Source organism: Centruroides vittatus, unplaced genomic scaffold (genome assembly GCF_030686945.1).
Source record: "Centruroides vittatus isolate TY-2023 unplaced genomic scaffold, ASM3068694v2 contig_926, whole genome shotgun sequence".
In the NCBI taxonomy this organism is placed as follows: domain Eukaryota; kingdom Metazoa; phylum Arthropoda; class Arachnida; order Scorpiones; family Buthidae; genus Centruroides; species Centruroides vittatus.
The window spans coordinates 3,330,130-3,353,424 of record NW_027122612.1 but is presented as its reverse complement, the minus strand read 5'-3'; the positions used below and the strand labels follow the sequence as shown (position 1 = coordinate 3,353,424).

The 23,295-nt window shown below is 29.0% G+C and overlaps 1 protein-coding gene across 2 annotated transcripts in view; it reads left to right on the top strand.

Moving 5' to 3' along the window:
* Window positions 1-23,295, top strand: part of LOC136984650 (nuclear pore complex protein Nup98-Nup96-like) — a 70,826-nt gene that overhangs the window by 6,000 nt on the left and 41,531 nt on the right. The window contains exons 2-6 of one of the 2 annotated variants that reach the window (XM_067281722.1): window positions 9,754-9,813; window positions 9,883-9,918; window positions 18,932-19,120; window positions 20,968-21,204; window positions 22,101-22,252. In XM_067281722.1, the coding sequence (XP_067137823.1) occupies window positions 9,765-9,813; window positions 9,883-9,918; window positions 18,932-19,120; window positions 20,968-21,204; window positions 22,101-22,252 (663 nt within the window). In that variant the 5' untranslated portion in view covers window positions 9,754-9,764. The remainder of the gene's footprint in view (window positions 1-9,753; window positions 9,814-9,882; window positions 9,919-18,931; window positions 19,121-20,967; window positions 21,205-22,100; window positions 22,253-23,295) is intronic. The other variant, XM_067281723.1, reaches the window with a different exon arrangement.

The window sequence follows — 23,295 nt, the reverse complement described above, 5'->3', positions numbered from 1 at the left end:
GCTGGTTACTGGAGACGAAAAATGGATCCTCTATAATAATGTGACGAGAAAAAGACAATGGATGGATCGCGACAAGCAGCCAAAACCGACTGCAAAAGGTGGGTTGCATCCAAAAAAAATTCTTTTGTCTGTTTGATGGGATATGTCAGGTGTAATTCACTTTGAGCTGTTAGAACCTAATCAAACAATTACAGCTCAAATGTATTGTGAGCAATTAGAGCTTTTAAATGAAAAATTGAAAAAAAATTGACCGTTGTTAGTGAACAGAAAGCAGGTTCTCTTGCAGCATAACAATGCCAGACCACACGCTGCAAAAATAACTGTACAGAAACTTGAAAGCTACAACTGGGAAATTTTACCTCATCCACCATATTCGCCAGATATTGCTCCCAGTGATTATCATCTTTTTTGCAGTTTGCAGAATTTTTTAAAAGGGAAAACTTTTGAGGATGAGAACAATGTAAAAAAGGTTATTTCTGAATATTTTGATTCAAAACCGAAATCATTTTACGAAGACGGGATTAAAAAGCTACCATCAAGATGGCAAGAAATTGTACAAAATAATGGTGAATACATTATAGATTGAAATAAAATTTAATTAAAATTTTTTGCTGCTTTTTTTGTAGATAAAAATACACATGAACTTATGGACTGACCTGATATTTAACAGGTATACTTCATTCCCTACTTAGTTAATTTAAACAAATTAATTTTTAGACTTTTACTACCCCAAACAGAACTAAAAAAGCTTTGAACCAGACATTACTTAAATTCAATAAATTTGTTTATAAAGGTGACCTCTAGTTGCCAACATTGAGATGATCTGATATTATATTCTCAGTGAGATTTGTAGATTTTATAATTTTTCAGAGTAGATTAGTGGTAACCAATTATTCTTTCATTATTCTGAGAGAAGATAATTTCTAGTCTGACACTGCCTTACATAGCCACGTGGAAACATTATTTGTAAATATATATTAGATTACTAATACAGTAGAGCATTGTTTATCCGAATCAATTGGAGACTGGAGTTGTTCAGATAACTGATTTTTTCGGATAACCGATTATGTACAAAAAATATATTAACCTATCCAATGTTGAAATTTTTCTCTGTTGCATGTCACTTCGTGTTGAATTTTTCTCCGTTGCATGTTGCTTCGTGTTGAATTTTCATCGATTTTAAGCCTAACGAAAATTTTTATAATAATAATCGAGGCTATTGTATTGTTAAAAATTATTTCTTTATTTTGTACAAACAAAATAAATATATTGAAAAATATAAAAACAAAAAAATTATACTTTAGAAGTTAATCTAGTATCAAAAACGTTCGATTCAGCATGACAGTCCGACTGGAAAGCTTTTGGTTAACTGACGTTTCGGTTGACTGGCTTTCGGATAAACGACGCTCTACTGTAATTGCTGAAAAATACACAATATACAGGACTGACCTTGGAAATTACAGTGCCTATGATATGTAGTACCTATGATATGTAGTACCTATAATGCAGTTCAATAAATATACAAAGTAGCATATTTGAAATATGATCATGATTTGTGATGATACTATTGTACAGAGAAGAAACCAAGAATGAACCCAAAAAATGTAGTTTATTACTTTTAATGCTACATTGAACTTAAGTAGGTATAATTTTATATCACAGCCTTACCAAAACTGTTAATGAGCACTGTTGCAACAACTTGCCATTTACAGTTATAAAGGAAAACAAAGTTCATAGAATTAAGTAAGCCTGAAAAATATTAATATGAACAATTATTTCTCATTGGATGGAAATATAATACTTTGTGCAGCCACATCATGCCTTAATAACTGCTTTGCTGTGCTTTGGCATAGAGTGGATGAGTTTCTTCAAGTATTTTGATATCAAACTATTCTAAAACACTCCTGCAGTTGCTGTTTATTTTTAGGCCTCTGCAGTTTTGTCCATAATATGCCAGCAATTCTCAATAGGGTTAAGATCAGGATCAGCTTGGGCATTGATATTCTTTGTACCCAATATTTTGGGTATAACATGTACTTCATGGTATATAACTTTGAGTACTTGTTTTTATCCATTCATATAGAGCTGTGTTTTGTGAATTGCTTGACTTCTTCATCTGTAACATGGATTTTTCCAGGCCCATTTCTAACATATTGGAGTTAGCACAACTTATGTCACTTGACCTTTTTTGGTCTATGAAGGTGTTACTTTTCTCCATAGAAGAGGGGTATCTATGGGTAGAGCCATCTCAAGAACACTATGGGAATTATTGATACGGCACCTCAAGCAGAACGTCTTACTTCATGTTAACAATAATATTTTATGCAAGATATGTAGATGATATTTTTATTATTTAGAAGAAAAAAACCAGACTTGTTGACATTCATAAAAACATTCAATGACAATGCCTATGGCCTCCCTTTGTGGGTGTAGCAGGAAAGCTGCATCCAAGTATTGACATAGACATTACATTACAGCACAGGCAGTTGTTAACGAAAGTGTTCCTTACAAGCTTGTATTCGCTGTCTTCATCCATGCAAGACATGATCCATTCAATTATATGATTGCCACTTTTAGAGCCCTTATAAGGACCTAAAAGCAGCATTGTTTAATAGCAGAGAATGGGAAAATAGAACTTTATTACATTACAAGTATAGCCAGACAACACAGATACCCTGCATATCTAATTAACACTCTTATTTTATGTCAAGAGCAACCCATAAAGTACTTACTATCAGATGACAGGTTGTATAAGGTCATTACATATAATAAGGTCTTAGTTAACATCTACCAGAAAATTTCCTGCTCTATGAATAACAGGATTAGATACAGAAGATCTACAAATTTTTCAAGTATCAGAAATGATACAGACCTGAGAGAGAGGAGCTGCTTGTTAGGCACCTATACTATCCCTATACAGGATCACAAAGTGAACCATCTGTGTGAATATATTGGTGCCACTGCTAAATGTCTGAATATGAGGATTAAGGAGAATCAATGTACAATTCAGAAGGGGCTCTCTAGAACTGCACTGGCTACTTTCACCAATGATAAAAATATTCAGGTTAAATTTGATAATGCCTGTATCTTACACCACTGTGATGACCCAGCCACCCTGAAGTATCTTGAACAAATCGAAATATTCAAGACTCAAAAAGTGGTATGGCGATTAATTACAAAGAGATGGACTTTCTTCCAACTGTGTGGAGGGTGTTCTATGACTTCCCTTAAGTCTCATGTTAAGGCATATATGTTTTATTTGGTATTTTGTAAAGTCTTTTAGTTTTTTAATTGTTATATATTGTAGTATCTGGATTGAAGCATTATGTTAATGCTACAATGGACGTGCGTACATTTCACGATGATTCCAGCTTTTAAATTTATATGATGAGCTGTTTTTAGAAAATACTTTTTTTTGTCTACATTATTCTAACCTGAAGATGACCCATTTAAAACAGAAGAAAATGTTTGATTTTGGTTTTAATATATTAATTTTTTGCCAGTTTATTGGTGTTTACAGAGTCATAAACTAGTATACTTTTATAACTGAGTGCTTTGAGATGAGATTAGTTTTTTATATCCAAAAGTACTAGTCAAGCAACAAAGGTTATATTTGTTTGTCTTGATTTGGCCACTGCTCTCTATACATCTGACATGCGTAGTGTATAGTCCAACAAAATTGATTAGTTGGGAGTTAATTTTATGCCCAAAGAAAAACAGTCTTGGGCTTATCACAAAAAACTGATTTTTTCTAATGGAGAATCAAGCCAGGGATTGATTAACAAAGTGGAGAAAAAATTTGCCAGGGCTACAAACATCTCTTGGTCAAACCCTCATGTTGGCACTTCATTTTAGGTTTGTTTCACTAAACAAGGGATCTTCAGTACTATTTAGTCTTACAGATTTGTTGTCAATACAGTCAAACCTGTTTTTATGCGGTGGATAGGGACCGCATTAAAAAAAACGCATAAAAAAAATTGCACAAAACTTCACGAATGGCTGTAAAAAATAGTTTTTGCAACACAATTAAAAAAATATTTTTTTTTATGCGGTCAACAGGGACTGCATAAAAAAAGTCTCACATAGAAAATAACTCAAAACCGTATGAAATAGAATTTATTGACAACAGATGTCAGCACTTGACTGCATCGTCTGGTCTATCGTCTGTTTTACATATTTTTGTCCAGGTGGTGTTTTGTTGACTTAAAAAGTAAATTATTTCATTTTTCGCATATTCATGCAATAATATTACTATAATAAGTGCATTTATGCTATAATAAGTTTATTTAGCTATAATAAGTCAACGTGAGACATGACGAATCGCACGAGACTAGTCGCCAACTATACCACACAAATAAAAAATCGCACAAAAAAATCGCACAAATTAAAAATTCGCATAAAAATCGCACAAATAAAAAATCGCACAAAAAAAGACCGCATAAAAACAGGTTTGACTGTATATTATGCTATTTACTTGAGTAGTCTTATTATTTTGCATTAAGTTTTGAGTAAATTATACTTGATAATTAATATATAGTATGATGAAGTATAAATGAAGTAACCAATGATCACCTGAAAGATCGGGCTATAATCTAGCTAATTAAATGATTGATATAAAGTAATTTGTCACTGGAAGTAAATGTTAGGCACCATCTCTTAACTAAATTAATAATTATAATTTTTAATAAATTATTAAATAATTTTAGAACCTTCTGGAATCTTCTTGGTTATTTCATTATACACATTGGGCTTTAAGATGTTTATTATTTATACGATCAAGTGTAAAATATGGTAATTTTTTCAGATTACCATATTTTACACTTGATATATCAGATGAAAATATTTAGAATTGCATAATTAAATAAGAAAGTTACCAATCTTTAATTATTTAATATTAAATGATTTACAATATAATCTAAATTGTACTATTTATTGAAATTTGTCTTGAACACATTTTATTTCAATTTTTGTTAACTGTTGGATGCACAATAAATTTTTCTAAATTTTGTTGTCATGTGCTTGCCAGTCATTGTTTTACCATATTTTTGTGAAATGATGCATATAAATGGGGAGAGCAGCATGCTGGAAACCTCGGGGTTACCTGCATGTTGGTTAAACTGCAACTAAAAATATAAAATTAATCAGATCTTACAAAACTAGTTGTTAATTAAATGTTAAAGAAAACGTTTTTCCCAGTACAATAAAATAGTTACATAGTAATATGACTGACTTAAAATCAGCAAAAGAGTTTTCCTTTACAAGACAATAAAACAATTAATGACTTATTGACATTAATAGTAGTAGTTACTACTACTATTAATACCCTAATTAATAGTAGTAGTTACTACTACTATTAATACCCTAACCTAAAAAATGATACCTTCCTCTCAAATTTCATGTAAAGCTGATGTTAATTGGTGTAACTGAGATAATTTACAGCAAGTTTCTTAAATTTAATATGTTTGTTTTTGAATCAATAAATAAAATACACATAAAAAGCACTCTCAAAATTCCACAAGTATTTTATATGGTTGGAAAGAAGACAAAATGAAGAAATTAAACATATAATCATAGTTTTTGATATAATGCCAAGTTTCACAGTTTTCGAATAAAAACTTGTTCGTTTTTATGAGACGTAACTCATTCATTTTTTTTAATGTGCCCTTTAGAGAAGGATCTATATCTTCACATAAACCAGTATCCTGGCATTCCCCCAGGATAAACTGGCATGCCAGTTTTTACCATATGGAAATATCTGATTTTATGGTCTGCTGAATAGACTGACATGCTAGACAATCTGTGAAAATACAGTATAAAAAATATAAAAAGTAATGAAGTAAAAAGGCCGATTGGAAATAGTACAAATGCAAAATATCTGATTTAAATAAAAAAAATGTATGTGATAAATAAAACTGTATAATAGACAATATAAAATCCTCTCGTGCATTTGAAACTTAAGAAAACATCTGAAGTAAAACCTATTCTATAGTTTTGTTATGTGCAAATTTTTGTTTCATTTATTGCTTGTTCTAAAAAGTTTACCGTTTTTTTTTTTTTTTTTTCAATTAGCTAAAAATTTTTTTTCTCTGCATGGTCTATATGCTTCGGGAGATTTCGTTTCTTACTCATCTCGGTTCTTGATTTCTTCCTTTGAGTTCTTTTTTTTTTGGCCTTCAGTTAGATTGATGTAGAGGCAGACTTCTTATTCACTCTTATTTAATTTTACGATCCCAATCTTTTAATCAACAGAGTGATCCAAAGGGTAATTATTATTATTTTTTCAAAATTTCATCTCTCTCTTGATTCATTACAAAAAATTGACATTGAACAACTTTATTGAAACTATACATAAACAGTCATAACAGAAATAAAAACTATGAAGTTATTTGTTTATTTATTTAGTACATTTGAAAACATCAGAGACGATTGTATTTCACCCCCCTGATAACAAGAAATAAATGATCCCCAATAAAATAATAACAAAATATGAAAGACATAATAATGTTCTTTTAAACAAGGAATGTATTTTAAAATATTTTCTATTTACTTCTAGGTTATAATCAACAAATTCTATAGCACTTATGGTCCTCGTTTATTAAAACAATATTATATATACATATTCCTTGTTTGAAAGAACATTCATAGTTTTTCATTTTTGTTTGATTGTATTATAATAGAAATAAAAACTAAAAACTGTTAATATAATTATTTTGTTAAATCAGAAATTTAAAAATTTAAATTAATTCTTTTTAGTTAATATATTTCTATAGTTTTTAAAATGCAATTGTTTTAAAATTCTATTCATTAATCTATTCTTAGAATATAACAGTAACTATAGACTGTAACATTGAATTGAAGCTGACTCTAAAAGAGTTGAAAACATTATTTTAAAATAAGATTGTTTTTAATAATTTGAAGAAGCAGTTGTGGATAATATAAATTGATACTATACTGACCCTTTTGTACATTGCCAGCAATGTCGATATATAAGTAATGCAAATGTTTTCAGCCTGTTTCAGGGGACACTGTCAGGCTTTTTATTGAAGATTCTTTAGCTGAACTTCTTAATCTGGAACACTATTTTGAAAGAAAAACATTCTGGAACAAGCTCTATTTAAATTAATTAAACTGTGTTTTTTTTAATTACATCATTAACCAATGTCATTAACATCCAAAATACTTAAACAATTTAACATCTCACAATAAATTATCAGAAAAAATTATAAATTATGGCTCACAAATAATAAAATTTAAAATATTGTTGAATATATAACTGTTTGCATATGTTCCTAACACATCTCCATGTATAGGTTTGTCTATAAATGGTTTCCATGTGTTTGAAATAATTTCGGCATCTTTTTATACATCGTCCTTGTTGTGAGCTTTTTAAACTCCCTATGCCTCCAGTGTTCTCAGCTTATCTGAATTTAGTATAGTTTTAATTAATAAAGTTATCTTCTTACTCAGTTACTGGAACTAATGACAACCATTAACAACCCTTTAAATCCAGTAACAAAAGATGTTTAATACAACCATCAAACACTTTCGACCTTAATCAAGATCTGCATCAGGTTTGTGAACCAACTGAATTCCAAAATTGGAATGTGTAGAACTGAACATTTTTGAAACATTGCTTTTAAACATTTGGAACATATAACACATACAGAAACTTAAAGTTGGAAATTATGTGCATTCAAAATAAATAAATAAATATATATATATATATAAAGCTAACACATATGCACATATTATTTTAGAATCTAGCCTAATAGCAAATAATAAAAAGTCAATTTGTGTTAGCGCTGCCAGGTTTTTCATTCAAGTATCGCCAAGAATATGATATTGTTCTACTGTTCTTAAAATTGATGTACTTGCCCATCAGGCCAGCGTTATGTATTTCTAGGTCCTGTAGGACCTTAATAAGATTGGTTTGTAAGGACTGCCTTATTAGCTTGGTGTCAGATTAATGATGATAATGTAAAAATTATTTATAAAGGGAAAAATATTGTAAAAAGGAAATTTAAAGAACACTTTGCTATAATTATGCAAAATAATACTGTTAATTTAAATATGGGCATGTTAACAGCAGCATGCTGGGAAACTTTTGTTGGATATATAAGTGGTAACTTATAATGGAATCCCATGATGGATAATTGTCGGAATTTGAGCTGTGTACAAAATAACCCTACTGAAGAGGCCAACATTACTGGCAAAATTTTCTTTCCTTTCTGACCTATGGAAGATAAACAACTTCCAAATTCTAAAACATCACGTTAATAATGAAATAAAATTAAAGATAAAAGACAAACCAACTCTGCAGAGAGAAACACTTTAATTACTTTGGTATATCCCCTAAATGCATTTTGCCAGTAAACTTGGCTTCTTCAGTAGCGTTATTTCATACACAGCTCAAATTCCGACAATTTTATATCATCATGAGGCCAAGTTTACTGGTGAAATGCATTTAGGGGATATACCAAAGTAATTAAAGTGTTTCTCTCTGCAGAGTTGGTTTGTCTTTTACCTTTAACTTTAATTTTATTTCATTATTAACGTAATGTTTTAGAGTTTGGAAGTTGCTTATCCTCTGTAAGTCGGAAAGGAAAAAAAATTTGAATTTTCATGTATTTTTCTACAATACAATTACATAAGATTGGAAAATTTGATCTGACTCCATTGTTTTAGGTAATCTATTTTTTAAATATGTGCTATTTCAATTGAAGGTTGACTTAATTGGTAAAACTGTTTTTGAAAATATAAGTTTTATAAATGGCCTAAATTTAGTATAATTTTTTAAAACAAATTGACCTTGAAATATCTCAAAAGCAAGGCAATCCGAAAAGTTCAAAAGTTATTGCTAAATTACACCACTTATCGCAAAAAAGCAAAGAAACTACCAGTAGCGAGATCCCTAGATATAGATTTGGTTGATTTGGATGTAGCTATAGTTTGCTTTTTTTTCCCTTTCACATCAGGAATGATATGAGTCAATATTAAATTAGCCAATGATATGTGCAACTGTAATCACATGCAACCCTCACAATAGAAACTAGAGGAAAACTTCTCTGAAGCAAAATTTCATCAAAATTTGCATTGTACCATACATTGTGTTAAATTGTTACATGTAATGTGTGTTGTTGCAACTTTGATAAATTTGTACCATGTCTAGCTAAGTAGAATGGTTTCTCCAGGAGATACAGCTGTCCAAGCTTTGAAATTTTTTTGTCAACAAATTTTGTTTTAAATTTGAGTGCAACTGATAAGAAGAATAATTCAGCTTTTTCCTTAAAGTTTTAAGTCCTCAACTGCGGAGCACGATCTAGATCGTGCTCCGCAGTTGAGGTGGAGGAGTACGAGCTCAGTGTTAGACAACACACTGGAAGACGAATCTCAGATTCGTACCCTTGGACTATTACATCCGTCTAAACTACCGAATGAGGTACGGACCAGCTTTTAACGGTATACAAGCTCTTACCAGGATTTAGAAGATAACAACCTCTAAAAAACTAATTATGTATACTGTCACGATATTTATTTTAAATATTTGTATATAGTCATCTCTCACTTTTTAATGTTTAGTTGGCTGAAGAGGGGCATCGGCCCGAAACGCGTTATGTAATAAAAAAGCGTTCCAACCGAATAAAAAGGATGAAAAATTCGCCCAGTGTTTAAGTTTACGTCACTACATTGTGTCTTCGAAAGAAAAGAAAAGAAAATAAAGTTTTTAATGTATTTTATTTTTCTGGTTTCTAGAAATAAAAGCCATGTTTGGAAATAACAAACCATTTGGTACCAGCTCAGCCTTCGGGACAAGTAAGTCAAAAGATTTAAACACTTTTCCAATATAAATATTGATATATTTTAACACGGTTTTATTGTTAGGTACATTTGGATCAACGACGGCACCATTTGGACAAAGTAAGTTTTACATTTTTAAAAGCAGTACATAGTTATTAATCAGAAATAATTACTATACAATTTCTATTCTAACATTTTATTTTATTTCTGTTTTTATGGTTTAAATTGTTAAATTTTTAAAGATTGAAAAACATGTTTATCAGTGTATTATAAATTCTTCAAATTTCTATATTCAACAAAAATAGGGTTTCTAAATTCTTTCATATATAAACAAATGAGTAGCAATTTTCTATTTTGAAAGGTGCGATAACAAAAGAATATTGCAAGGGGAAAGAGCAAATATGATTATTTAAAACTCTCTGATGACATTTTTTTTTTTTTTTTTTGGCTAAAATGCAAATTTTTATGTAAAGTTGAATTTGATTAAAAGACATAATTTAATAGATGTTGTTTTGTTGTTGCTTGCCCTGACAAATGTAAATTATTTTTAATATATCTATTTATATCATTTATAAATCTGGAATTGAGGTTACTTTTAGAAGAAAATGTTAATAATTTTCTGTTAAATATTTAAAATTACAGATAAACATTTTTTAAAGAATATTGATTTTAAAAGGTTTTTGTGAGAAATAATTGTGATTTATGTAAACAGAAGTGAAAGAAACTTTAACAGATAAAAACTCTTATTTATTTCACATTAACATTTCAAAATTGGGAAATTTAATATTCATATATTCTTAAAAGATTCTAAAGTAACTTTTAGAAAACTTTTGTGTGTTCAAATTTAGGATTTGATATTATTTAAAGATGAAGTCTCTCAGCTTTGAAAATGTTGATGCAAAATAAATATTTATTAATTTGTTAAATTTATATTTTGTGTTTGTTCGTTTGTTTATATTCTCACAAAATTAAATACCATATTATAATTTATTCATTGTAAATGAGTTTGCTTTGAAAATCACTCACATATTGGATGATTGCAATTAAAGTATCTCTATTAATCTCTGCCTAGAGAGATTTTTATTAGTCTAAATGAAACCAAGTTTGGTGCGATGACATTTCAGGACATGCAGAAGATGTTTCCATTAAAAAATACTACTGAAATTCACCACTATGGGACTTTTATCACTGTAAGCAGTGTAAAAACAGTTTTATTTGTGGAAATTCTTAAACGTGTGGTCTATCAAGGACATGTTGCAAACTTTGCAGCCTTGAAAGATTGTATCACACTGCACATGAACAGGGAGGGCTATTGCAAGGGAAGCTGAAAATTTTTTCTGGACTCAGAGAAGACTTAGAATCTATAGTCATTCCTACTCTTATAAATTAATGTTACTTTTATTGTTGAAAAACAGTCTTTAAGACTTCTATTTATTAATAAAGAAACATTCTATGTATTTCGTTTATTCAAAAAAAAAAAAAAAAAGGCAAAATAGCCTGCTCTGTCCCTGGGCCCAATACCGAGCTTTCAATGATCCTGTATGTGAGAAGTATTACAGGAGATCAGTTATCGCTTTAGAATAAGAACCACATTGAACAATATATCTAACTGCATTGATGATAATTCTGTAAAGCATAAGTGTCTTGTACTGTACAAATAACAGGTTTGTTGCTTGCAATGTCTAGAATGCCTTAGTGATGAGTTTTGATGCAAATTTTTTTACGAAAATGTCTTCCATGTCTTGAAATGCCATCAAATCAAGTTTGGTTACATTTGGATGCTAAATCTCTTTCTAGATCTAGATAGGATTGAATAAGGATACTTTTAATTATGGAATATGGGTATTTTTTAATTATAATCATCTAGTATATTTAATTTACTAATAGAAAAGCTACAAAAATTAAAAGTGTGTTTTAAATATTATTATTCAATTTAAATGTAAATGAAATGGGAGTGACTTTAAAAATTTTTTTACTTTTAAATTTATGTATACATAGCTGATGGATGTATTTTCTAATGAAAAAGTTAGGTCTAGTAACATTAAATTTTGACTTGATTGAATCAGAACTATTATGGCTGCAGAAAATTTGTTGTATAAATTTATTTATTTGATCAAAACAAAAGAGAATGCCTGTCCCTAGGGTAATATTAACAAAACCCCATAAAATACATAATAGTAACATTAAAGGAAATGATACAAGCATACAGTATTACATGTAATATCTAAATTACAATAGATGCATAATGAAAATTCAATAAAGCTACAATATATGATATAACAATACAAATAGAAGGTTGATAAGAGAATAACATTTGATACAAATAAAATATTAACTAACCCATATAATAATCTTTTATAATGTAATTTAAAATATCTACATGCAATTACTCTGCATAAAATGACATAGTAAATTTCTTTCATAGCTTTTGTAATTAACTAATTAACTAACTAATCAATTTCAAATTTTTATATTATTCTATATAATTTTTATGATATTAATACTATAAATAAATTTATTAAATTAAAATTTTAAAAATTTGATTGCTTATTTCAAGCCAAACTTTTATGTTTGTTATGAACTAGTCTCCATCCAAATTTAGTTTTAGATTTATTTTTGTTTCAAATTATATTATGGAAACTATAGAAAGCTTTTCTATCAAAAATTTACAATTGCAATACTTTCCCAAAGTTGTTTTTTTAATTAAAATTTTTTTATAATACTAATAAAATGATTCATTACTTATTTAAATTTAGTTTTTACAACTTTCAGAAACTTATAGTAAATTGTTAAGTTCTTAAAATTGTGAAATTTTATCAAAAAATTTATCATTTTTTATTTTATTTTTTCATTTTTATTGAGCTGTTTTGGAAATTACTATTATAGTAATGTGGTATCTGAAATGTTGTTTAAAGTGTATAAGAATGGTTTTTTTTATTGTGTTTACAAACTGATAAGAAATACAGTAGAGCATCGATTATCTGAAACAATTCGGGTCTGAGGTTGTTTGGATAATTGATTTTTCAGATAACCGATTATGAACGGAAAAAATACTGTATATTTCCACAGATAAGACGAAGTATTCATCTTATCGTTTTTCGTCAAAGTTTTATAGTTTTAGCATATATCTGTCCTATAAGATGACCCCCAAACTATCAATGGCCTATGAATTTAGTTTAAATCAGCAATCATCATCTGGATAATAATACTATATAGCATATATGGAATTATGTCCTATTTGTAATTTTTCAAATGAACAAATTTTATTTTCTGCCTTGCTATTGTTGCAAACGTTTGCACTGATTCAGTCATTCGGGTGATGACCTTGACTATTCACAAAAATGTTGTATGGGCTATTCTATTTTGTGGACATGCCCTACTCTCTACTAGTAAATAGTTAGTTTGTGCGTTTTTTTATAATGATTTTAATTTATATAAATTTCAATCTAATTGTTTTGTATCTGTCCTATAAGACAACCCCGGATTTTGGGGGTCTTTTTTTTATGATTCAACTATCGTCTTATCTGCAGAAATATACGGTATATTAACCTATCCCATGTTGAAATTTGTATAAATCCTGGCATGTTCTTAAGTACCCTCTCGTGGTTGCGCTAGTGCTGCTAGCTAAAACATACACACCAACAAAAATAATATTGGAGTAGCCCAAGACATAGCCAAATATTGCAGTGCCACAGCACTAGCAGAAATTTAAATTTGCCAAATGGAACACTTTCGGGTAACCAATGTTTTGGTTGATCAATATTCAGATAATTGATGCTCTACTGTATATTAATTTTACTTAGGAAACAACATGCTGGTATACATATTTTTTATTGATAGATATTTAACAAAATACTTCTTCACTATACTACATTTGGTACCAGAGAAATGATAATACAAGGATGGTTCAACTTCTGTCCAGAATTTCAGCAATGAAAATGGAACTTAGTGTTTCATAGTTCCAATTTTTTTTTGTCCTGTAGGTACTCCTACACTTCTCCCATCATTTTGGCATTGATGGTACAGTGCAGAAGAGAAGTATTTTAACTGGTGTCAGAGTCAGTATGACAAACCATAACTTTATACAGTTCATGCAGTGGCTCCCATTCCCCAAAGCTTCCTTTAAAGAGCCAAACAGATTATAATTGCACAGTGACAGATTTGAACTAAGCAGGGATCCAAAATTTTCCAATTAAGTCTATTGATTGCTTCCACTTGCACAGGGATCCCAGCCAAAATTCTGTTTTGCTAGGTACTAAGAGGTAAAAATATAGATTGGGAGTATGTAATACACCCATTCCATTGCTGTTACTGAAATTCTGGACAGATTTGTAGAAAGTCTTTTGTTCTTGATTTTGTCTTTAATATCTTGTGCCAACTTGGGCTTACTGTCAAACTCAGGACTTCACTTCATTCCAATTCATATAATAAGTGTAACACTAGGAAGGTTTCTTTTTTCTTTTATTTACTTTTTCTTTGTATTTTTCCTTTATTTATATTCCTTATTTGATTTTGAACAGTCAAGTTGGCACAAGATATTCTGGACAGAAGTTGAACTGCCCTTATATTTAAAATAAATATTATTATGCATAGATAAATAAACAGAAAATTAAAATTAGTTTTAATTTCAGAAACAAAACTGTAAACAATCGTGATTCATTAATATTAATTGGTTGTCTGAAGTTTATTAAATAAATTATCTTAATTATAATTTCTGCAATTTAAAAATTTATAGTTGAGTTTACTTTTGATCCTAGTAAATGTAAAATCAGATCAGTGTAAATTTTTAAAAGTCAAAATCATTTTAAAATTACATAATTTCATCATTATGAACACATTGGTAGGAAAGTTGATACAAAATTTAAAAATAATCAGTAAAGAGTTATTCTAAAAATTTCTGTACACTATATAGCCAAAAGTTATGGGACACTCATTTGACTAGAAAGAACTTATCTAAAACAATGTGATAGTATGCATGTTAGGGCATGCTGATTAAGACACATGTAGTTGCGTATTTTCCTCCAAAATGGTGTGAAGAGAGTTGGATGTGTTCACAAGAGGAATGATCACAGGATCCTGAAATTTGGACATTCTGTAAGGGAAATTTTGCAGCAGTAAGAAATTCCAAAGTCCACTGTCAGCAATGTAATAGTGAAATGGAAACAAAAGGGAACCACTGACCCCAATCCTTGCTCTAGTAGATCCTGAATATTGTCCAAACGTAACTACCAAATACAGATGTGTTGTGCGAGTTAATCACCAATTATCCTTGACCACGATTGCTGAGAATTTCTGGAACAGGTCAGGCACACAGGCCATTAACAGGACTGTCTGCCAGGAAGTGATAAGACTCAGATTTCATGGTCATGCTGCTACCCATAAGCCCTTGATCATATGTCCCAATGCAAGACATCACTTGGAGTGATACAAACAACATTGTGATTGAACTGTGGAGCAATGGAAACAGGTCCTGTGGAATGATGAATCACACTACATGATCCAGCACTCAGATGGACGTGTGTCGATGTGGCGGTTGCCAGGGGAACAGCATTTACTGGAGAGTGTTGCTCAAACTGGAAAATTTTATGATGGAAGCATCATGGTCTGGGACTGTTTTTCCTGGTATGGATGCGAGTCATTGATTTTGATCAAGGGTGCAGTGAATGCCATTGTTTACCAAGACAATCTTGATAGTAACATGCTTTTCACATTGTGGCAGCAGTTTGGAGCTGGCTCTTTTCTGTTCCAACACAATAATGCTCCAGCCCATAAAGCAAGGTCTACGACAACATGGTTTGAGGAAAATCACATTGGTGTGCTTGACTGACCTGCTCAAGTCCTGAGCTCAACCCCATCGACTATCTTTGGGATGAGCTGGAGCACCAATTGCATGCCAAACCAACTCATTCAAAAAACACCCTTGAACTTCTCAACATGTTAAGGGATGAATGGAGGCAAATCCCACCAGCAGTATATTAAAACTTGGTGGAAAGTCTACCCAGAAGAGTGAATGCTGTTATAGAAGCAAAAGGAGGCCCAACCTCCTATAAGTGCATGGTCTAGACCTTTCAAACCAAAAGAATTAGATGTCTCATGACTTTTGGCTATATAGTGTATACCATATTTACTCTCATATGAGATGAGGTTTTTATTCATTTTTCACTGCTTCAAAAACTTAGGTTGTCCTATACGTGCAAGCAAAGGATTCTTTGCGTTTTTGCAGTAATTTTTTGAACTGTGTATTCACATTTTTTAGCGGATGCTCAACTTATGGTGTTTAAAAACAAAAGTATTTTATCTGGATCATTTGAATCATTCTTGTGTATTGTCAGGAGTAAAGACGAATAGCAATAGGAAAAGCAAAGCTTTTGAATTGAATTCCAAATTGAAATTTCAAAATCACACGGGAGCTTGATTTATAAGTTTTAATCCATTCCCACATAAAAACAGATGATTATTTGGAAATTAGAAATCAGAGAAACTCGTAAGTGTAATTGATGGAGAGTGGATTCGACTGTTAAGAATTGGCAAAAAGGTTCCTGATTGTCTAGCTTTACGTGAACAAATTATGGTGTCAATTTTACAAGATTTTTCCTTAAAGTTTAAAATGCCAGTAATTTTTGTGGGACAATGTGTGCATTTATGTGCAATTGATATTTTTTAATGATTAAATGAAATAAAATTAGAATTGTATTAATAAATCTAATTTTTTTTATTTTGATGTTTAAAGTCACACTTCGTCCTATATGCGAGATTGTCTTATATGAGAGTAAATATGGTATATACCGTAATATAGCTTCCAGCAAAGAAGATAAAATATAATAACTGTTACGTTTATACAGTACTAACAAAAATATAATTTTAACATTATTATCTTAAAATAAAAAAATTAAGTTTTTAATAATCAACAAAACTAAAATTAATGTGGAAAATTTTATGAATAGTTTGAATAAGTAATATTTATAAAATATTATTTATTCATATTTAGCGTTAACAGAAGAAATTATAATTTTGTTGTTAAAGTTTATAAAATTATTTTTAAAACATTGTTATTTTTTATAAAAAGTATTTTAAATTATTTTTATGTTTATCATAAAATAATATCAAAGTTGTCAGAGTTGAAATAGGGTTACTTATAAACATTCCAAAGCCTGATATTTTAGTAATATGCCAAATGATTGCAGGATTAAATTAGGCTACTTTACCACTAAATTAGTACTGGAGGTAGGCCTAACACCTACCTCTAGTACCAAATTATTTAGAATTTAATTAAAAGCAGTAAAGTAGCTTGATTTAATCCAGCAGTCATTTGGCATATAGGATTACTTAGTGAAATTTCTTTAAAATGGATAATAATGAACAATAATTAACAATTTTTATAGCCCAGTATAAAAAATGTACATAACAGTTGACCCCTCTTAACAGACACATTTCATTATGGATGGAAAAATGAATTGCACTATTGTTGATGTCTTGATCTCTCTTAATGGTTTGCTTTCACTATGAAGTTTACTTCTTTTGAGTCTGTGGTTGTAATTAAATTGATTCCGAAAACTCAGTACTGTATTTCCTGTTGATCTGTTTAATTTTTAGAATTTAACTGTGCAGTTTTATTATGGCATTATAATTTTTTCTTGCATCAGTTTTACTAAGTTGAGGGTATCACTATTAGGAGAAGGTTAAAAAACACTGTACTAATGTACAGTGTTTTTTTAACCTTCTAATAGTCTCCTAATGTCTACTGTATTTTGTTGATGAGGCTGGTTGAAAATAGTTGTATGGACATTCATTCAGTCCCTTAATTGTCATACCTGTTGTCTCTTTTCACATTCTCATGTCACTTAAGACTAGGATTGCCAGATTCCTACAACTGTATTAAAGGACACTTAAAAAAATTATTAATGCTACCAGTCTCCAGCTTACACTCCATACCAGAAGTTGCCAAAAGTCCATGAATGAACTTAAAACAGTTTTACATCAATAGAAAAGGCAGAGACAGTACAAAGGTACCACATGATTTAATTATGATTAGTGAGAAGCACATTATTATGATCTATTGTAAAAAAAATATACACACAACAGTATTAAAAAAAGTAAAATACTGACTGACTCTCTTATGGAAATTCATCACTTACTGTACTGTGCCACATTACTACTATTTGCATGATATGTGTTATATTTTCATAAATAAAAATAAAGCAGGTTACATTTCAAGGTAATTTTTATAAACCCTTTAGGGCAGAATATGTAATGAACAAGTTTTTGATTCTGAAAATGTCCATTATTGAGAGGTTTCATTGTATTATGAAATTTGGTATTGTATTTTTGCAGAATGACCAGCATGTTGTGAATAACGGGAGATCAGCATGCTGGTAACCCTGGGGTTTCCGGTATGCTTGTTAAACTGTGACTAAAATATAAAATTAATCAGATCTAACAAAACTAGTTGTTAATTAAATGTTAAACAAAATGTTCTTCCAAGTACAATAAAATAATAACTTTGTAATTTGACTGACTTAAAATCGAGAAGAGAGTTTTCATTTACAAGACAATAAAACAATTAATGACTTATTGACATTAATAGTAGTAGTATTTAGTCAGTCTATTAGTAGTATTAAAAAAATACTGATCATCTACCGTAACCTAAAAAATAATATCTTCCTCTCAAATTTCATGTAAAGCTGATGTTAATTGGTGTAAGCTGAGATAATTTACAGCAAGTTTCTTAAATTTAGTATGTTTGTTTTTGAATCAATAAATAAAATACACATAAAAATGCACTTTCAGAATTTGAAGAGTATTTTATGTTGTTAGAAAGAAGACAAAATGAAAAAATTAAATGTATAATCAGAGTTTTTGATGTAATGCTGACGGTTTCACAGTTGTAGAATAAAAACTCATTCATTTATTAATGAGCCCTCTAGAGAGAGGTGAATAGCACCACTTAAATCAGCATGCCTGCATTTCTTGTGATAAGCTGGCATGCCAGTTTTTACCATAAGGAAATGTCTGATATCATGGTCTCCCCAGATAGACTGGCATGCCTGTTCTTCTACAAAAGTATATATGTTAAATTAAGACAGTTAAATTAATACTAACAGCATTTTTATGTAAGCAATTTTTTTTTTTATAGATACTAGTGGCTTTGGGACAAAACCTCTTGGTTCTAATGTATTTGGTACATCTTTTGGAACAACAGCTCCTACTGGAGCAGCTAGTGGAAGTATATTTGGAACATCAGCTCCTAATACTGGAACAAGTGTATTTGGACAGCCAGCTGCAACATTTGGTCAACCAGCATCAACTGGAAATACAGCATTTGGTAAATATCTTTTTTTACAAAAAATTATTAATTAATTTTTTCTGTAGTTAAGTACAAGAGAAACTATGACATTGTTTTGAACATTTATGACCATATCTGTATACTAAGCATTTGTATCATTTTTCATTTACTAGAATAACCAAAATCTTTTTGAATGATGTAAATTCATTTTATTCATATACTGCTCTACATTAACAGAGATTGTTTTTTAATTTAGAAATATACAATAGAATTTGCTTAGTGCAATCATTAATATTGTTATAAGTTATTTAATGTTATCAAAATTAGCAGATTCCAAAATATATAAGCTAAAATATACATATTATAATCAGAGTTTCAGTTATTATAATCAGTATTTTTTTGGATAAATAGGCATTTTAAAGCTTTCTTACTCTGAGTATGTGGTCAATAACATTGCAAGCTCAGTTGCTATTATTAATCTTTATCAGTCCTTTAAATGTTATGCATTAATATTTTAATTGTTATTTACTTGCAATAATTAAGTGTAAATTGCTGGCATTTGTTACTTTAGTTATGTGCAAACTGTTATTAAAGATATTGCAAAAACAGCAAGCAAACAACATTTGATGAATCACTAATTAATAATAATAATTAATAAATCTTTAAATTATACATTTTTTAATTATTTTAATATGTCTTTTTTAATGTCAGAATAATCAAATCAGGATATCTGCTAATTATAATTTTATTTACTTAAACTACTAAATGTTATTGGTCAATAACAATTTTTTGATATCAGTCAAAAAGTGATATGAATATATATGTACAGTTTGTAGGTGAAAAGATAGAGAAAAATTTTCAAATTAACAAAATTTCTTGTTACAGAAATTACTGTTACTGTGATGAGGTTGTAAATATTGCAACATAAAGAATATAACTAGATTCAAATGCATTATATTTTTATTATTTCTTGCATATCTATATGTACAGAATAACTTGCTCAGGTCTGGATAACACAACTGGCAAGTGCACTGCACAGTAAGTGGAGGTTATGGGTTCAAGTCCCATTCTGGGCTAGTTCTTTTCTTCCAGAATGTTCTAATTTATTTAATAAATTATTGAATTATTATAATTATTAAATTAGATAAGAGATAGCACCTAATGTCTACCTCTAGTACCAAATTACTTAGTTTCTAATTATTAATTATAGCATAAATAATAGTTTGGTTAATTATGGCGAGAGTTTAGATTAATACAAAATAACAAAATATTCATATCAGTGAAAGAACTGTATTATGTGAGTTTGACAATTGTCTATTGCTTCCTGCTTTACATTACCTTTGAAGGGTTCAATTACCTGAAAATATTTTGTTTCAGTATAATATGACCTCTAGAAATTGTTAAAAATTTAAAAAGTAAGCACTGTCAATAAGATTTGATTGGCCAGTTTGCATTTAACAATAATATGTTTTGCATGAAATATTATTAGATTTTTTTTTTATATTTTTGTATCATGGCTGCAGACATGCCACCATGTCTAGTAACTTTGTATCTTCAAGTGTGTATAATTGTTTTTACTTCACGTTTGAAAATCAGCAGAAGTTATACAAAATTAGATATCAAAATAAATTTATCAGAACTTTAATTTTGAGTTAATTAAAAATGCTGTCAAAACCATTTTTTGACTTAGGCACAAAATCCTTGAGTTTAAGGAAGCTACACTGAGACAGAAATAAAATTTGATTTAGTGAGAGATTTGACTTAACAGAATTTGACTCGTTGAGAGTTATATGTATACACATTGATTATTTTTTTTCTAAATCTGTAAATGTATTAGAGAGCTGTATTAAATATTTCTTACATTGTGAAATAAAATACATTTGTAGGATTTGGTTCAACTTCTACTGCTGGTGGATTATTTGGCAGTTCTCAGCAACAAAGTACTAATAGTGGCATATTTGGTAACACTACAACTCCTGCCTTTGGAACTTCGAGATCAACTTTTGGAAATTTCGGTAGTACCTCAGGTGGTTCAACACTTTTTGGTACTAGTCAAACTCAACATACTAGTGGATTATTTGGTCAGAATACATCAGCTGGTACAAGTCTTTTTGGTTCTTCAGGTAAATCGAATATGTATTCAGATATTTTGATTTGCTGAATTTTCATTAAGAAATTGTTTCATAGATAGATTTATGAATGAATTTAGTTTATTATATTATACTGTGCATTAAATTTATGTTACTATAATACTTAGCATTACATTTAACGTTGGATGCTTTATTAGAAAAAAATACATATATTTAATAATTTCATTTTAAATAAATAAATGTTTGAGAGACAAATTTCATAATTATGTTTCCATCAAAATAGCAAAATAGAAGTGAAATTCAAATGACGACTACTTTTATATTATATTTTTTGTTTAATCAAATTATTTGTGAAAATTGTTGTTTCATTTAATTTACTAAATGCTATAGATGCTAGAGATTGGTTAATTATTATTTCTGAAGAATATTTACTTTCAGTGAAAAGGCAATTATAAATTGATTCTTGTGGTGTTGAGTTGTTAGGATATAGTTTTGTATAATAATATGCACTGTTAAGATGAAGTTTTGTATAATTACATTATTAAATATATTTTTATGTACAGTACTTGTAATAGTATAATTTTAAACATTTAATATATCTAATATTGACATTTTAAATATATTAATAAAAAAAATTTTTTTCTGTATCATTATTTGAATATAAATTAACAATTTACCAATTCATTTTTCAATACAATCTGAAAATTTCTCTAAATAACATACATCTGATTTTTAGCATTATATGTAATTTTTGGAGTTGGAAGACGATAAAAGTTTTTCTGTTAAAAATTATCATTTTCCCAGAAAACTTACAAATAAAATCATTATGAAACTAGTTGTATCTTGAAATAAATAACTATAAAAATATTAAACAAATTATTAATTTTTATATTTTAATATATATGCAAAAATAAATTTTTCTGTTTTAGGTGGTTTCGGGAGCAGTACATCAGGAACAACAATTAAATTTAATCCCCCAACTGGAAGTGATACAATGATGAAAAATGGTGTATCTACAAATATAAATACTAGACATCAATGCATTACTTGTATGAAAGAGTATGAAAATAAAAGTTTGGAGGTAATTATTTAAATTCATTATTTATTTATTTCATATAAAACTTTTAGGAAATGCAAGATTGACAAATAAAAATGTCTCCTCATTGTTATATTTTGAGGTTTTTTCAAAATTATGATAATTTAAACCAGGGGTGGCAAACATTTTTGAGTCTACGTGCCATATAGTAAGCACACTTAGTTTACTATAGATGTTTATGCATGCCAAAGTTTTTGTTCAAATAACAGTATTTAAATAAATTAAATGAATACACTTCAATTGGAATAAATGCAAAAAAGCTGATTGAAAAAAGGATGATCAGGTGATAAGCCGAAAGGATGATTGAAAAAAAAAAAAGACGATAAATCGAAATCATATGATACGTTGCATGCCAGACGATTTCTCACTATATGCCACAGTTTGCCACCCTTGATTTAAACAAATGTTTCAATGAAATTGAAATATTTAAAAATAATAGTTGGAAGAAATTTTAATATTATTGAAATTACTTCATTAATATGAAAGTAAATGGAATAAAATGTTTTATTATACATCTTTTAATTAAAAAATATTTTATGAAAATACAAATGCCTTTTATCTTTTGAATCAACTTGATTAAAAGAATCAATAAACGTTATTGATTATTTTACTTCTCTATTTTTATATTTATATTCTTTTTAAATCAAGACTAATGAGAATTCAAAAAGTGATGACAGATAATTGAAAAGAATATTTTCAAATATTTATCATTTTTGTTCTTAAAAATATAAATCTGAAAAGTCTTTATGCTGAGATGTGAAAAAATAAGACCTAGAAATTTTATTGATTCAGTACTCTTTTCTGTTTATTTAATTTTTTTTATCCAACTTCTAGTTTTGTTCTGATATTATGTAAAAATTGTAATTTGGGATTATTAATACTCTCAGATCCTATCAGATGTGCAAAATTAAATATTGAGATGATTCTACAATCTAATGTAAACTTTGTTAATTTTTAAGAGACTAACAAAAATTCAGGCAAACAATAAGTAAAATAGTTTAAGTAGTCTGTAATTTAGGTATTTATAT